Source organism: Uloborus diversus, chromosome 8 (assembly GCF_026930045.1).
Source record: "Uloborus diversus isolate 005 chromosome 8, Udiv.v.3.1, whole genome shotgun sequence".
NCBI classification, from domain to species: domain Eukaryota; kingdom Metazoa; phylum Arthropoda; class Arachnida; order Araneae; family Uloboridae; genus Uloborus; species Uloborus diversus.
In genome coordinates, this window is record NC_072738.1 from 131,228,639 (window position 1) to 131,246,942 (window position 18,304).

Below are 18,304 nucleotides of genomic sequence, written 5' to 3' on the forward strand. Positions count from 1 at the left end.
AAATGATAAAGTTCTTGTTATTAACTTTTTAAATAGTAATTAGAACTTACTATTTTTTCTGTACAGAATTTATTTTTTAAATTTTAATCTTATTTTTATTTTAAATGCTTTGTACAATTAGTCAAGTGCATACTCCCTAAGTGAATGGGACAAATCAAAATAGTTCACTTATTCATTCATTTATAAAATAATTTGTGTATTTATTCACTAATTAATTAATTTACATTACTTCATTTAATAATTCATTTATTTAATCATTTTTTAACTATAATTGTCTTATTCAGTCACTATTTTACTCAATATTTTTTTTAATTCTCATATAATTATATCAATTAATTAACTTATTTATTCATTTAGTGTTTCATTACCAATTCATTTATTTATTCTTTCATTGATTTGATCAAAAATATTTGTAATAATCTAATAAAAAATATTTCATTAGAAAAATATTTTATTTTTCACTTTGCCCCATAAATTTTTAAGAAGAAAAATTTCCACTTTTTTATCAAGAACAAACTTTCGAAGAATAAAAAATAATGTTTCAAGCCACGTTTTATTATAATTACATTGTTCTATCTTTATGAACTGTAATTTTCAAAAAAAAAAAAAAATTTCAATGTGTTCGTTTCGAAAAAATAAGTTATTGTATTAACTATATTACACTTTGCACCACATTCCCTAACATTTTTTAAAAAATTGTTTAATGATTTGAGCACAGGTCTCATTCCCTATTTCTCTAAATCGTAACAAAATACTTTGCTTAACAAATGTTTTGATCAGACGTTTAATTCAAGACCTGAACTGGTCTTGGCCATGACATTTGCTAGTCGTATCCCAAAACATACATAGTTTATATAAACTGAGCCAAACAATTTAATCCCGTAGTGGCTCCCATTGTAAGTGTCAATTTCTGTAAGAGCTATGTCAGGCTTTGGGGTGCTAGTTAGGTAATATATCCAATGTCAACACACTTGGATAATTTCTACGAAATAAACAGGACTCCGGCCAATCTAAGGACAGTGTTAATGGAGGATTGGACTACCACTGTAATGATTGGAATCCTTGGTTGCATTCCGAGCTAATGTTCACAGGAGTTTCACTGTAGCTGATAAACCATCATTCAGCATTATAAGAAATAAATTCTGGTGATGACTTGGTACAGTGGCGTAGCGAGAAATCTTTCATGCGCGGAGTTTTCATTAATTTTGACGCCCACGTAATACGAATGGATATACATAAATCGATATAGATATGAATAGATTGATATAATTGATAGATCGATAGATATAAATCGATTAAATAATTAATATATAAATAGATATCGATAGATATAAATAGATAGATAGAAGGATACAAATCGATTGATAAATTAAGAGATAAATAGATATAGATAGATGTACATAAATCGATTGATAAATGGTTATGGATAGATGGATATAAATCGATTAATAAATATATAGATAGATAGATAGATTTATTGATAGATATAGATGAATATGAATCGATTGATAAATATGTATAGACATAAAGATAAATAGATATGTATAAATAGATAGACAAATGGATATAAATCAAATAATAAAAGGTATAGATAGGTAAATATAAGAAGGCTTAGATAGATGTACATAAATCGAATGATAAAAAGATAGAGATAGATAAATATAAAAAGACTTAGATGAACATAAACATGCAGATAAATAGATAACAGTGTATAGAGAGATAGATAGACATTTATCTAGATAGATAGATAGATAGATATAAATAGGGGGGTAGATAAACATAAATAGGTAGACGTAAATTTGATGCTGCGCTGTTATAAATTATGTTTCATCATGGGAGTGGTTATAACCTCCCCTACTACGCCACTGACTAGTAAATAAACTATATGCTTAGTAAGGAATTGATGAATCATAATCAGGTTTACAAAATTTCAGGTGACTCAACTTCAAATTCAGGTGACTCAAAACAGGTTTACAAAATTTTCAAAATCATATAAATTTGAATAAAATGAAATAACGATACGTTATTTAAATAGAGGATTCCCTTTGTTATAAGCAGTAAATTACCCTTGTTATATCGCTTAGGTTACCTTCGTTATATCACTAAGGTTACCTTCGTTATATTACTTAAGTTACTCTCGTTATATCGTTTATTCCGATCTATCGCACTGATGTTTTGACTCCCAAACAGTTATTAAAAAGAAATCTTAGTTTTTAGTTAAAACCCACTAAATTAGGAAAAGTATAATATTTCTCATGAAAATATCTTTTATCCTTTCTATTTTCATTGAACAAAAAACATAATTATTTTCTAATCATATAAATTCACTGTAGTTCAGTCAAGTAGTACCACCAGGTTGCAGTTTTAGGTTATCAATTAATTTTTTAGAATTGAATTATCGTAAGCTCAATTTTTCACTTCTACAAAGCAGTTGAAAAATACTATTGTTTAAAATTGTTTTTCTTAAGAAAGTCCTTCTACTTTTAAAATTAACTACATTCACGCAGATACATATGTCATTTACATATATTGACGTGTCGGCAGAGTGGTAAGGCGTTGACCTCGTATGCCCAAAGGTGCGGGTTCAAACCTTGCTCCCGTCTGTAGATTTTCAAGAAGCAGAATATAGCCAGTATCCAGTGTGTCCAAAGAGGTACGGTGAGATATACCGTATCTCATAGTGAGCAAGGTTCAAATATTAAGGGGTAAACTCCCAGTTGGGCTGACGCTCAGCACGGGGCCCTTCCCCGACGCAATAAGCACCAAGACCGTCCGTAGCAACCAGACGACTATCGACCGTCGCACCCAGCCGTGCGGGGGCCCCGCTACGCGGACCCCCCGGACGGTGGAACCTAAGGCTTACAGCTAAGTGGTGGGGTGTGTACCGAGAAAAGTATCCAGTGTGTCCAGTATCATGCTCCATGTAAAAGAATCCTTGAGTATTCGCTTAGCCTTGAATTCCCTTGTTTAAATTTTCAAACTTCAGATGTAAATAACTTATCCCCAAAAGCAGTTCAAATCAAGATGAAACACATTTCCCTAGTTTCTTTAGAATCTTTCAATTTAATTAACTAAATTATTTTTTATGGACGTTCAATGCTATTTAATTTAAAATTGGCTATTGATTTAATTTCACCCTAAGCTTATCTTTAGCCTTAAAAAAACATTTTGTCTTTTCGATTATTAGATTGTGATCATGATCATGTGATCCACTGCGTTGCAGCCTATAAAATTCATTCTCTGGAATTTTATATTATCGTTTGCTTTTTTCTCATGCATAAATGCGGTGTTTATTTTTATTTATATATATTTTTTATTCAAATTTATTTTATAGATTTTTTTTTATTATTTATTTATTTTTTTTATTTATTTATTTATTTATTTATTTTTTTAGATGACAAATCTCGTCTTATTGAATATTTTTTATTACCCTTGTTTTCTTTCAATTTCTTTCGGATTGGATATTTGTGCTTTGTTTTTTTATTACTTAGCTTTAAAAGACACGGTGATTATAAAGAATATTTTTTCAAAACATTTTATCTTTTTTTTACAGATCAAATACTTTGTGGCCAGACGAAAGTTCAAGGAAGCCCTAAAGCCTTATGACGTCAAAGATGTGATAGAACAGTACTCAGCGGGTCATGTTGACCTTTTAAGTAGAGTAAAGAATTTACAATGCAGGTATGTTGCGAAAAAAGGCTTTGATGCAGTAAGCTAGACCTGCCCTTTAGAGTACTTATTTCTTTTTGGAGAGTTCACTTAAAAAGGAAAGTGTTATTGGCCTTAAGTTGAAATCATATGTAGCACGGAGATTCTATCTTACATTGTGAACAAAAAAAAATAACTTACCATGCACTAGTTTCTTCAAGGAATTCGAATGTTGTACAGTACATAACTAGTACAGAAATATAAAATCATCTCGCCAATAACTTCTCATAACATTCAAAATAATATCCAAATGTATTAACAAGCATTGCTTGCATACTTTTTCTGGACATGAATATCTCTTAACATTCATAATAATATCCAAATATATGAACAATCATTGCTTACATACATTTTTTGGACATGAACAGCAAATTTGAATTATGTTTTATTGCAAAAAAAAAAAAAAAGAGAGAGAAAGAAAAAAAAAACTTTTTACCAAATGTAATTTCAACTTCTGTGAAATTTTACCTAAGCAACAATTCTTTACTGAGAGCATTCAAGAATTTTATAAATGATATCAAGTGAAGAAAACCTTAAATGATTATGTTATAGGACTAATGTCAACTGTAAAAGGATAAAGTATGTTAACTCTTAAAATTCTCAACGTTCGTCTAAATTCTAAGTTTGTTTCTACTGTTCAAAATCTGTGTTTATATATATATATATATATATATATATATATATATATATATATATATATATATATATATATATATATATATATATATATATATATATATATATATATATATATATATATATATACCACGGCAAAGTCCTGAAACTGTACAAATCATGAATAGCTCTGTCAAGACTCCACCACGGCGTCAAGTAGGGTGAAGTTGCTATATTTTGTAATCCCCGTACCCAATTTCGTATGCTTAAGCTAATTTGAAATCATATTATGTCCTAATCACTAAAATTGATATCTTTTATTTTCCAATTGTTTTAAACTACACAAAAACTACTTTTAAAATTTTGCTTATTCATGTTTCTGATCAACATGTGAAGCAATTTACTAAGTGATATTGGCTATTCGTCGATTCTGAGGCCACATGAAAAAATAAATGACAGTCCCTGGGGAATGCAGTAGATCAGCAAATGGTACAGAGCCAAAACGCAGCCCCATTAGAAACAAAGAAATACGATTTATAAGAGATTATTTAAATTGTTCATCTTTTATGCTTCATAAATCCTTTAACAAATTTAACTTTCAACTGAATTTCGGACAAAACAGCAGTATTATTTAACTATGTGTTCCAAATTTCTTTTTAAATTGAATAAATTATTTCTTTGTCTATGGTACCATGACAATTGAATAATCGTATGTTAATACTTTACGTTTGAATAACATTTTTTAACCTTCAATAAACTGAACCGAATACGGTAGCTAAATTTATACAATGATCCATACCAGCTGGGCTCGTGCATAAAATACTCTCTGCTTTTATTTATTATTATTATTATTATTTTTTATTGACCAATGCAGTTTTAAATTACAACAAAATTACTGAGTTTTTTTCTCATCGTTTTTACACAATACAAGTCCGTCATTTAGGGGGATCATGTGTGAGCAAATGCCCCTCCCCCTGACTATGAGTATTTTATGTATTCTCATATATGGGGGCGTATTTTGGTGGTTGTTTTTTTTTTTAATGCATTGAGTATATACACTCAGTTTCCCTTCCCCTCAAGAAAAATTTGAAAGGATGGGCTTGCTTGATATACAAAAAAACCTATATTATAAGTAAGTCTCAGAATTCCAAGGCTAGCCAAGCATTTCCAAAATGTTGATTTCAGTAAAATAAACTAATACATGCATTAAAAAATTCCTAAACTATGCGCTGAAAATCACTAAAATATGTAAATTAAAAAAAATATGTACTAAAAATTTTTTATTCTCAAAATTAAAAGTTATAACATCTAAATAAGAACACGAATGGCTTTTCTGTTTTTGCAGTTTTTATATTTTTTGTGATAAATTCTAATTTTTAGCGATAATATGACCACTAAGTAGTATGCACATTAATAATTATGCTCCAAAAATTGGCAACGCGAGAAAAGCAAACGAGCCACCCAATTTCCTTACCAAGAACAAAACTGTTTTTTGTAATCTCTTGTTATGAAAAAAAATGAATGAAAAACGAATTAATATGCAGGTCTTTTGACGCTTTGCCGTTTTTATGCAGATCTAGGGTAGATGACTAGTTATGGACCCCCAACCGGTAATGGATAGTTTGCCTAGTAACGTCAATATGAAGTATGTTATCGCTATTTCTAAAACACCATCAATAGTTCTCAAAATACCATCTTTCAAGAACGTCCCCCTCGTCATTTTTTGCAAACGTAAATTTTTATCTGCAGTGTAATTTATTATTTTAATGCTTCTCAGTCACCAATATTGAATTTTCTTTGTATTTAAGTTTTTGATGGATTTCTTTCTTAAGGATCAGATCTTAAGATCTTTCTTAAGGATATCAGATCGCAGTTTTATTAGTACATACTCATTGATTAGCTTTTCTTTTTTTTTTTCGCTATCCTATAGGTAAGTCTATTTTTGCCATTAATTAAGATACGATACCTTCAAGCAAATGTGCCCATAACTAGTCAAGTAAAGGAAATATATGTACCTCAGAGCCAAAAGGACGTAAGTCTCATTACGATAATTTTACAGGAGAAAGAAAAAACTTTTTTCTGGCGCATACAAATGATGGGACGCTCACTCTTTTCATTCCCAGTAAAAAATTTAAAGTGATTTTTTTTTTTTTTTTTTTTTTTTTTTTTTTTTTTTTTTTTTTTTTGAGAATTACTTTCGCACGGCTCGATGTAAAATAGGCTTCCTCATACAATGCACTCATAAACGGAAAATCGCAATTTTAGACTTACGTCAGTAAAAATTTAAAGTGATTTTTTTTTTTTTTTTTTTTTTTTTTGAGAATTACTTTCGCACGGCTCGATGTAAAATAGGCTTCCTCATACAATGCACTCATAAACGGAAAATCGCAATTTTAGACTTACGTCAGTCTGGCTCTGATGTACAGGTATTTCAGTTATGGCCACATATGACCATAATTAATTTTCACTATTTTTTCTTAAAAAATATTGTTTAAACTTGATGATATTTCAGAAGCTAAATTCGGCAAACGAAAGTATAAAAACGCAGCAGAACAGTTACACGTATTTAATTACTGTATTTATTTTTGTTGTTCCGACAAACCTCTTCAAAAGCGATTTGTCAGTTATCCATCTTTTCATTTTAATGTAACTTGAACTGGCAAGTTGGAATGTGATTATATTGTAAGAAAAATAAGAGTTTTAATATTGTTGAATATATTTTTTGAAAATAATTGATTTCAGCTAGCATGACTATTATTAAATTTTAGTGTGCCCATGACTAAGTGAGTGTGACAATAGTAACTGATCAAACCATTGTATTCTAAGTCAAAAAAGATAATAGATCATAGGTGAAAATTAGAAAATATTTCACAGCTACAAAAGTGCAATTTTTAAGCTCTAACACCGTGAGAATTATTTTTCTCCGTGAACTAGAGCTGCAACATTACAGTTCAACAATAGTTCAAATTGAAAAAAAAAAAAAAAAAAAATCCTTAACCATGCCCATAACTAGTCATTTACCCTTTGTATTAACGTAATAAAGAGTAAAAAAATATGCAATTGCATATGTACATATGTGTTTGCATATAATTCGGGCTCTAACTATAACTGGTGTACAGTGTGTAAAAGAAGCAATCGAAAACTTTGTACAGTAAAATAAGTAAAAATGTGACAAAGCGTATACATGCACGAATAAGATCAATTAAAAAGAGTTTAAAAAAAAAACTCTGCAAACAGCTGTTTATAGAGTTTTTTAACTCTTTTTAGTTGATTTTATTTGTACATTTATTTGTACATTTGTACTTTGTCACATTTTACCGTATCTTGACGTTTCTCTTACGTCTTTGTGCTCGGTAGTTAGCGAGTCACATAGGAGTGTCCCATGAAATTCATGAAATTTAATGTATTTATTTTTCTTTGCAAACTATAAATATTTTTGCATTTTAGTGTCGATTCTTCTTTTTTCCCCTCTTTTTTCCGCATATGTTATTTACGGATATTTCTTTGTAGCGTACAGTTTAGAAAGTTCGAATAATATCATTTATGCGGGCTTCAATAAAATAACAGCTGTGTTTTTCTTTCCTTTTTTCTTTCTGCATTCCTCAAATTTTATTATCTAGTGGAGTCTTTGATGATCGCTGTTATTGTTCTAATGTTACACTATTTTACTTATTTTGGAAGCGTTATTTACTCGCCCATTTGCTATATTTGTTCAAATGTTACACATAATCGGTTTAGATATAAAATCATTTTTGCACATTTTTATCATTCCGTGATAGGGACTTTTTCTTAGTTTCAATCTCAATTTTAATTACAAAACATTTGAAGGGCCACGGGGAGAATGATCACAGTCCACCATGCTAAAATTTCCCTCACTACGTTTTTGAGCTTGCAATCTGGAATCGTTTCCAAGTTAACCTCATTCTTCCCTGTTAAAACTCACTCACTATGATGATTCTTGCCTCAATAATATTTCTCTTGAATACTGTCTGTAATACTGCCTTGTGCAGGTAAAGGGCAGTAACTGCAAATTTTTCGTTTTGCATTTTTCTGCATTTTTGACATCTATTGCACGTTAGCTTTATTGTACAAGCTTGTTTATTTAGTTTCCGCTGAAAAAAAGGAGAGAAAAGAACATCTAATTCCAAGATTTCCCTATGGTTAGTATTGAATCCGACACACATTTCTTCAAGTATCTCGAAAACTCATTTCTGCAGATACTGCCGTTTACCTGCACACGGCAGAATAATCTACTTGTTCCCATAGGTTAACCAGAGTTTCTTAGAAAAATGGTACTTTTATCGTTCTTCCCCGTAGCCCTTCATTTGATTCGAATGCTTCAAAATCGAATTCAAAAGTTTTTTATTAGTTTCTTTGTGAAACAGTTGTTCTAAACTACTTGCCAGAGAGATAAATACGCGTCATTTACCTGTGCACAATGGAGGCAGTGAGAAGCAAAGGGATGTAAGTGACAAAATTAAAAATTTGGAGTTAACCAGTACAAATGGTAGTTGAACCTCTCCTCTGTCTTGGGGGCAAGAAATGGTACTAATTTACCATGGTAGTTGCTGCTATACAGCATGATTTGGAAAAACTTTTCAATGAAAGTCAACCTAGGATCTCTTCTTTAAATGCATTTTGCTCAAGATTTGAAATCGTCCACTTACATCTCTTTGCTTCTCACTGCCTCAGTTGTCCTTGTAGGAATTGATGACAAGAGTTGTATCGCACTTGATCTTCTTATAGCTATTAGTATAGTCTGACCACGGATTGTATGGAAAGACAAACATCCGTTTTACAGCCGGAAATGGACGAATCTATTTTTTTTTTTTATCGATGGTCAGCATTTGCAGAAGCAGAGTCTCATTCAAATGAGCGGAATACCGGCATCAAATGTTTACTTTTCCCCCTTATTCAGATAGATTCGTCTTATCTGGACGTTTGAAAATTCCATACAATCCGTGGTTGGACAGTATATTGCGTTTTTCTATATCTCTATATTACGTGGTTATTGTAATATTTAATAATATGCTGTTTATATAAAATTCTTGTTTCTGTCCCAATTGAAGATTTTATTTTCCAGGTTAGATACTATATTAGGTAAACCGGGGTCCAAATCTATAGATGTCTACGAGTCGAAAATTAGCTTAGCTTCGAGAATTGTAAAAGTAGAAAGGAGTGTAAGTATGGAAACACGTTCGTCTTATTATTTTTCTTTCATAAATAAATAGGCTCTCTACATCTCTGTAGGAATAGCTTTCATTATACGGCCTATATTTCTTCTCTCAAACTTTTAACTTTAAATTTTTTGGCCGCTTTAGAATTAACATAAACATACATAAAAAAGGATCAACTTCAATTTTTGGGTGTTACAATCAAAAGAAATTACATACTCAGTTTATATCATACTTTTTAGTACGATTGAAGCTTATAGAAGGAGTTTTTAGAATTTAAAAAAAAAAAATGTGCGTCACTGGACGCTCGGCAGAAGTGATAACTTTATATTTATAGGATTAAATTATTATCATTATTTAATCCTATGAAAGTAACAATTGGCTTATGGTAGCTATAATAAGCAACGAAGTTTTTGCATTGTATGTTATCTGAAAATCTTGCAAAGACTGCATTAAGTACAGTTCCGTGTCTTGCAGTGGCTTCTTTTGGCTTATTAATCATTTGCAATTGTAATTTTGACTGTAGAAACGATACTAAATTTTTAGCTCGATCAGAAACAAAATTAACATTAAAATCTCCGGTTAAAATTAAAGGAATTGTATAATAATCTTCATTAACTAAAGCAGAACCTTCTTGTGTATAATTTAAAAGCTGTTTATGAATAAATTGAATAATACTTGAAGTACTTTTGTTTGGAGATATATATATATGTTGGCAATAATAATTTGTTGCTTTGCTTCATTGAGACATTCCACTATACACATTTCACCAATATCGTTTTGTGTAGCCGTATTAAAGGTTGTAACATTATTAACATGTAATCCTATATTTGGAGTGACAATATTTATGCAATCAAGATCATTCTGATAAACTGCTACGCCTCCTGCTCTTATATTTTGACGCTTTACTTGCACAATACGTTCAAAAGATGGAATGATTTTAATATCATCATTTTCAAGCCATGTTTCACATAATAAAATGAATACGTAATAGAGAGAGAGAGAAAGGTGCTTGTTGGTTAGGTTTTTATTTTAAAAAATTTGAAAAAAAGAACCGGCTTAAAAATTGCTCTAAATGAAAAATAATTTTATTCTTTGATCACCATTCAGACTAACTTTTAACCATAAGTTTTGATGTTGGCGCAAAAACAGTAGATTAAGAGACGCGTCGTTTCTAAATATTTCGTTTATCAGAAAAAACACTCAAACTTACGAAACATTTTAGATTTTACTCTGTGATGAACAAATTAAATGTTTATTTATTACTTTTGTTTTCTCGGCCGTCCGAAACCCCCGCGTTGCGCAGTCTGCGGGGATGAAGTTCTTTTAAGATATGTACGCTTTATCACAGTTCAAAACCCTAAATGAAGCGAGATATTTTTAGTATAACTAATCGCAAAAATATTTTTGTTTTGAAAATAAATTTAAAGATTAAATGCTGTTTTGAATATATATTGTTTACAATGTTATTGGCATTATATTGTATTATTAAACTCACCTTTTGTTAGGAGATTGCTTTATGTTGTGACGATCATCCATCTTCTGTTAGCTTCATTACTTTTTCTACTATCACTTAACGCTTAAAGCTGACCCAAAGAGTAAAGAAACAAAATTTCCCCGACGAAAGGAATGCCAGACGAGAGCTGCGCCGTTACGCGCGTTATGTCACAAATTGGTTTACCCTCCCATAAGAAGTTATCACTTCAAAAGGTTTTTTAAATTTTATTTTGAAGTTTTTGGTTTAAAAATTTATTTGAGGTGAAAGTTTTTAAAAGTTAAAACATATTTTCTTGTTACTTATCCTTATAAGGAAAAAAAAGGGGGGGGAAGGCAATTTTAACATAAATGTATTGCGCACAAAAAAAGAATAACTTTTTTTTTTTTCATTAATTTATTTTCAGTATTGCTGGTTTGTATGCTTAAATTTAAAATAAAATTTGTTCAAGTACAGGTATCCCTCGTATAACACGGTTAATTCGTTCCGTGTAGTATCGAAACCGTGTTATACGAAACTTTTTTAATTGTTTTTATTTCTAACTTTTTAACCTAATTAATCACGTTAAATCATGTCAATGTGTACCATGCTATATCGAAACCATGTTCCATGTTATATTGAAACCGTGTTATACGAGACCTTGAAATAATGTAAATCAAGGAATGTGTACCGTGTTATATCGAAACCAATTCATAAGCGCAAATTTTATAATAGATGAAACTTCGACTCAATAGAACATATAAACGAAAACTGGCAACCAGAAACAAGACCCACTGATTTAAAAATAAGAGTTGTTATAAACGATAAAACTTAATCATTTTACATACCTTAAATTATAACTGTTATGCGCAACAAGAAGAAACTTAATCCACTTTTCTTTCTGGACTAGGAACAAAACGCATTCTATATGAAAAAATATCTGCGCTTTTCTGTAGCAATAAATTTCGTCTGAGCAACAACAACATAACAAAATTTAAAATAAAATAAAAAGAGTCATTCTATTTATTTTATTTTATATTTTGTTTCGACTACATTTTTCATTTATCGTTTGCCAAATTTAGCTTGTGTTTAATCCTAATGTTATTTTCTTACAATGCATTGGAAACAAAATAATGTTCACCTTTTTGCTTTTAGAACACTGATGAGAAAAATCAAGTATGTATTTAAAAGTTGAAAGTTAGTGTTATACGGGGAAGCCAAACTTTTGATTCCAAGACAGACAATTTTTTGCAAAAGTTTCATAAAAACAAAGTAAAAACTTATAACAATTGTTATCATACATGTTTTACCAGTGCATTGAACAAAAATTGAATTCTTTCTTTTAAAATTCGTGTTACATCAAAACCGTGTAGTTATGAATTAAAGTTTTGTACCGTGTAATATCGAAACCGTGTTATAATAATCGCAAATTTGGTACCGTGTAATATTGAAACCGTGTTCATACTGAAACCAGATTCGTCGGAGAACATCCCTCTAGACCAATTTTGAGGACCCCAACCAACATGTTCCTTACACCAGTGCAATCTCTCTCGACGATGGCGTGGTTCAAGTGGTATGCAACGTACGAGCTTTCGTGCATACAAACCAACATTATTTAACCGCAGTGAGATGGTTCTTGCAGAAACATGCGTACCGGTAGTGGTTGAAAGATTTGCAGCTATCTGTCCAGGAGTGAAATTTCTGTTCCTTTTTGCTATTAGGGATACATAGCAATCTTCTGAAGTTGTGGTGTTCCCACCAAAACCCCCGGCATGCTTTCGTAAAGCATTTCTACCTTCAACGGCCTTCTTTAATCGCGAGATGACACTTTTTGATACACCCATAGCAGCAGCTACAGTGGTGACACTTTGACCTGCTTCCAGTCGTCTAAGCACTCGTCCACGATCATAGGTACTCAAATGATATCTTGCTGACATTTTGCTTTTAAATATTTCAAGAACCATGGAGAATTTCAGAGAAAAAAGTTTTTCAACATCCAGCGCTATTTTTGTTAAACACAAAACAGTGAGTTTTCGCAGGAACCTTGAGCTTGTATGCACTGTCTTTTATGCAGATAACGAGTCTTGATCTACCACGCCATCTGAGATTGAATTTATTTCCATTGGCCAGCTGTCTGAGGTACAAGTTTACATAAATCACTTGTTCCTCAGCAATTGTCAAGCAGTGTACAAGGGACGCCTATATAGTGAAAAAAAGAACGCTTTTAAAAGCGCCCACACATACTCGTACATGATTGCTTAGGTTCAGCCTCGAAATTGATTTGTTAATTTTTTTGTTATTGACTTTTTCATTGTTTATGGCAACAATTAATAAGCAGAAGCATTTTAAATTTATGATAAATATTATTTTTCATTGTTTCTGGCAACAATTCAAAACCGGAAGCAAAACACAGGATTATGACAGACAATGGAATTTCTGTACGTCAGAGCCAGAAGAGCGTAAGTCCAATAATTGCGATTTTCTGTTTATTAGTGCATTGAATGTAGAAGCCTATTCTGCATCGAGCCATTATTAATTCTTTTTAAAAAAAATCCTTTTCAATTTTTTACCAAGGTTAAAAGAGTGCGCGTCCCATCCTTTGCATGGGCCAGAAAAAAGTTTTTCCTCTCGACAGTAAAAGTATCATAATGTGACTTACGTTCCTCTGTCTCTCAAGTATATATTTAAGAAATGGTCATTAAAAAATATCGTTTGGATTGATGAGACGTTTGCACTTTATGCTTAAATTTTACGTTTGAATGGAAATGTTATTTATTTATTTATTTATTTTTTCGACTTGATATACTTATTTGACGGACGACTTTTACATGTTAATAATTTTCAATGGCTTAGTTTAATTCTTCCATCTACATGTTAACAGAGCTTTTACTCCTGTTCAATGGCTTGTTTTATTTCAAAGAAATGGATGCCTCACTTGCCAAATCGATTAACTCCATAAAACAAAAAGTGGAGAAAAGTTATGAAAGAAATTGTGTTATATACATAGGAATAAATAGCACCTCGTGTTATTTTTTGCAATCACGTGGTCAGAAATGTACTGAAGGGCCATTCCAGCGTACGTGTGTGACTTTTTGACACCATTTCTTTGCAAAAAAACAATAAAAACCAATATGATATTTTTTAAATATTTCATAATAGTTTCTACTGGAGTGACAGAACACATGGAGGAGTTTTTAGGTGGCAGGTTTTTTTTCACATAGGATAATTCAATTTCTTTTATAAAATTTTAAATGCAGCGTTACGTGTGTGACTCGGAAAATCTGAAAATAAGTTATACCTCATATTATTTTGTAATTTCTTGTGAAGTTTTAAAAGGTAAATGAACAGTATTTTTTGTGCATGTGTTTAAGTATACCAAGTAAGTATTCCACAAATATTTTTTTTTCTAAAGCTCGTACAATAGCAATAAAAAATATTTTATTAACGTTACGTGTGGGACATTAGAGCGTTACGTGTGTGACCGCGTGCAGCAGATGAGGGGGATTTCATAATGAAAAATCTACAGTTTACGTCAAATCTTTACCAAATTTCACATAGGTTCTTTGGTGCTCAAGAACTCGCATGAATTTTTTTTTCCTCCTGGGGGAAGGGGGGCTTTGAACCCCCCTCCCGAAGGGGGTTTTCCTTGTTCAAATTCAGTTTACATCGTATCTTTCTCAAATTGGTTACCGAGGTCCTTGATGCTCAAGAGTTCACATAAGGATAATTTCGCCCCCCCCCCGTATGGGGGTTAACCCCCAATAGGGTATTTTTGCCAGAAAATCCGTGAAACCGGTTAGTTAAGCCTATTGTTAACAATGATATCATTTTTTGAATTAAAAAAAAAAATTCTAAGACGTCTGAATCTAAATTTTGAGGCATAAAATTGCTGTTTTCTACACATTGACGGGATATTTTACGCTATTTTTTTTCTTTTATTTAAGCCTGATTGTTGAAAATGCGTCACTTGACACAACTGTTATTTTCGAGGTAGACCGTGCAACGCCGGGCAACGCAGCCAGTAAATACTTAAACTGAAAGGATATATTCACAAAATAAAGAATGAAGATGAAATTAATTTTTATTTGTATACAAACTAAATAGTAATGTCAAGCTTATAAACTATCACGAACTTCTAACACTTACTTAAGTGGTTTAAAACTATTTCGAATGTTTTGAATCATCTGTAGAATTTTTACATTTCTCTTCTCAAAAATCAAAAATTATCAGAAATATTGATGCTGTTTAAGGTATTTAGAATGTTGTACTTTTGATCTTAAAGTAGGATTTAAAGTTAGATTGCGAATACTTAATTTAAGTTGCTCTTTGGGTATGAGATAAACAATTCTTACTTATTTATTTATTTATTATTTTTATTATTAAAAATTTTTTAACTCTCACTGAGTCCTGGTTTCAGTGCCAGCACACAGTATGTTTAGTTGAATGATGTAAAGTACTTTTTTTCGTAAAAGTGGTACGTAAAAGAGGTTTTATAATGAAAACAATTCAGGTGCATTACGTGTGTGACATCTTTCAAAAAGCCTCGTTAAAGGCTTTCTGCCGAATGTTTGAAGATGAAAGTCAGGATACAAGTTTTATCTAACAAGTTAATTAATGATATGAAATATTTTTCTTCTAATCCCCTAATTTGACTTTGGAGGAAAACTTTTGTTGCTTTTCCGCAACGTGTGTGACCAATAAAAAGTGACCTGCATATTTTGGGGCGTTAAAAACTTATCAATATCTTTATTTTAAAAAAATTGAGACATAATTATAGTAAAGCATCAGTGTTCATGATATTTTCTAGTTTTTCCCGAAAAAAAATGATGATGAAGCAAAAAAATGGCTCTTACATTTATTTCACTACACTGTAAAAAAATTCCGAAACGTTACTGGTTATTTCCGTGGAACGTCTCGGGATTTCACACGTTTTCACCTATTTCCCCGTAAAAACAAGTATCGTCACACAAAAAGTTTCCTGAATCGCTACAAGTTTCACGCGTGCAGACTTTTCACTGTTGTGTAAAAAACTGTTGTGTTTAGCCACCAGTTTAAAGATTGAATGAGCGTGATTATTAAGTGTATCGGCCGATGGTTGCTTAAGGCCTGTCCAGGTTGACTAAGCCCTAAATGATGAGCGAAAAAGTCAATGGATGGCTACAGCTTTGCAAGGCAGGAACTGCAGGCAAAAGATATGGCTGGTTCCTTCTTGCATAGCCGTGGTCGCTCTGAATTCTATGGAGCCTTCTTGGTAAATCCGGAAGGTTCTAATCACTAACACTAAACCTACTTAATTTTGGGAGAAGGTTCTGGAGACATGATTGGCTTTAACAGGGGAGATTTCGCATTTATTCAGAAAGTTTCAAGTCAGAAAGGTTACTGACTTTTAGCGGAAAACGTTCCTGACTTTTCCAAGATATGTTACTGGAAGAAATTGGGCACATCAGCTGCCTATTTTTTTCCAGGAACGTTTCTGAATCGTTTTTACAGTGTAAAAATGCGTTTTTTTTTTTTTTTTTTTACTTAATCCAAATGTTATCAAATAAGGCTAAAATCTGATATAAAAATATTTCAAAATCAAAATTGATGCTGGAATTGAAAAGTGTAGTTATTTTTTTTTTTTTTTTTCAAAAAATAAGGTTTATTTCTGTATTATGTGAAAAAAATTTTTTGGTGTGTCAGGACCACTTTTCGTGGAATTGCCTTGAACCAAAACTTTAATATAAATTCACATGCTAAGCATTTATTAAGCACTGTTAAAGCAGAAATGATGATTTTTTTAAGTGGAGTTAATCGATTTGGCAACTGAAGCATCCAAATAAAAAGAAAATAATGTGTGATCGGAGCCCGAGTAGAATCTATAGAAATTAAGGTAAACAATGAAGCTTTCGTTTAAATCGATATTTTGCATGGAGACCAGGAACTGAACGGTCTCGAACATTTTTTCCAGTTACAAGTTATCGGAGGATTCTCCATTGATGAGGAAGAAAAACTCATAGACTTTACGACAATTGGCGAAACCAAAAGACAATTTACTAATAAATCACTATTTGAATTTGGTCAGGAGTAGAGGATTTTTTTTTCGCACTAAAAGCAAGGGCATTTCGCATTCTATTACCATTTTCAACACCATAGCTTTGTGAAGCTGGATTTTTTGCCGTGGCTTCTTTGAAGACAAAATATAGATCTCGGCTAAATATAGAAATAGAACTGAGAGTGGCGCTTTCTAATATTAAGCCTTCCTTCGAAAAACTTTGTTCTTCAAGACAGGCCCAAGGAAGTCATTAATATTTACGAAATTAATTTGGTATGTTTTTATTAAGTAAGTTTTGATTCAGAAGTTTTTTTTTCACTTTAGTAAGCTATTAAATGTGTTGAAATGCATTTTCTTTTCTATTTATATGTCTGCTTTTCCTTTCAGTCAGTTAACCAATTCTTTTAAATAATATTTTCTTTTGGATATTTTCGCGCCCCCCTAGGGAGGCGCCCCCCACAGGTTGAGAGTCACTGGCGTAACGGTGAGAATGAAGAGCTCAATCGAATCATGCGCTGTAAAAACGATTCAGAGACGTTCCTGGAAAATAATAGGCAGCTGATGTGCCCAATTTCTGTCAGTAACATATTTTGCAAAAACCAGGAAAGTTTTCCGCTAAAATTCAGTAACCTTCCTGAAAAATCCAGAAATCTAAATCCAATCGTGTCCTCAGAAGTTAAGAGTAATCTTAGGTAGTGATAATATAACAGCTTGGCACCTTCCTGATGAATCAAGACAGTTGCAAAAGCAGTATTGCAAAAATGGCCAAAGCTAAGCCAGAATTGCAAGTATCAAGCATCTCACTTGATTGCAATTCTTGGAAAGCTACGTAGTCCATACTTAATTTCTCCGTTTGTGAGCTTAATCAGCATGGACAAGCCGTAATCGAATGGAAGCCGATACACCTTATAAATACGCTTAGTTAATTTTTAAACTGGGAGCTTAAAATATTTTGTACAACAGAGAGAAGTCTGCATTTGGAGAACTTGTAGAAATTCAGGAAACTTTTTGACAATGATTCTTGATATTTCCAGGAAGTGGATAAAAACCATTGAAATCCTGAAACGTTACTCGGAAACACTCAGGAACGTTTCGGAATTTTTTTACAGTGTGTACTGGTATCAAAGCTCAGTAGATGAATACTTGGGGGCGCTTGGGGCGTGTGAAATTTTTATCGATTCGAAAATAATAACTGTTACGCCTCATCCACACTCTTGCACGAGACCCCGAGACAATGTGAGATCGAGAATGTGGAGGGAGCTCTTGTGGTGCCTCGCTCGTCATCGTCTCGCCTAGTGG

General features: G+C 31.9%; 1 protein-coding gene across 1 annotated transcript in view; it reads left to right on the forward strand.

Moving 5' to 3' along the window:
• LOC129228595 (potassium voltage-gated channel subfamily KQT member 1-like) overlaps positions 1 to 18,304 on the forward strand; it is a 108,349-nt gene that overhangs the window by 85,461 nt on the left and 4,584 nt on the right. Inside the window, exons 13-14 of the mRNA XM_054863278.1 lie at positions 3,554 to 3,681; positions 9,407 to 9,503. Of these exons, the coding sequence (XP_054719253.1) occupies positions 3,554 to 3,681; positions 9,407 to 9,503 (225 nt within the window). The remainder of the gene's footprint in view (positions 1 to 3,553; positions 3,682 to 9,406; positions 9,504 to 18,304) is intronic.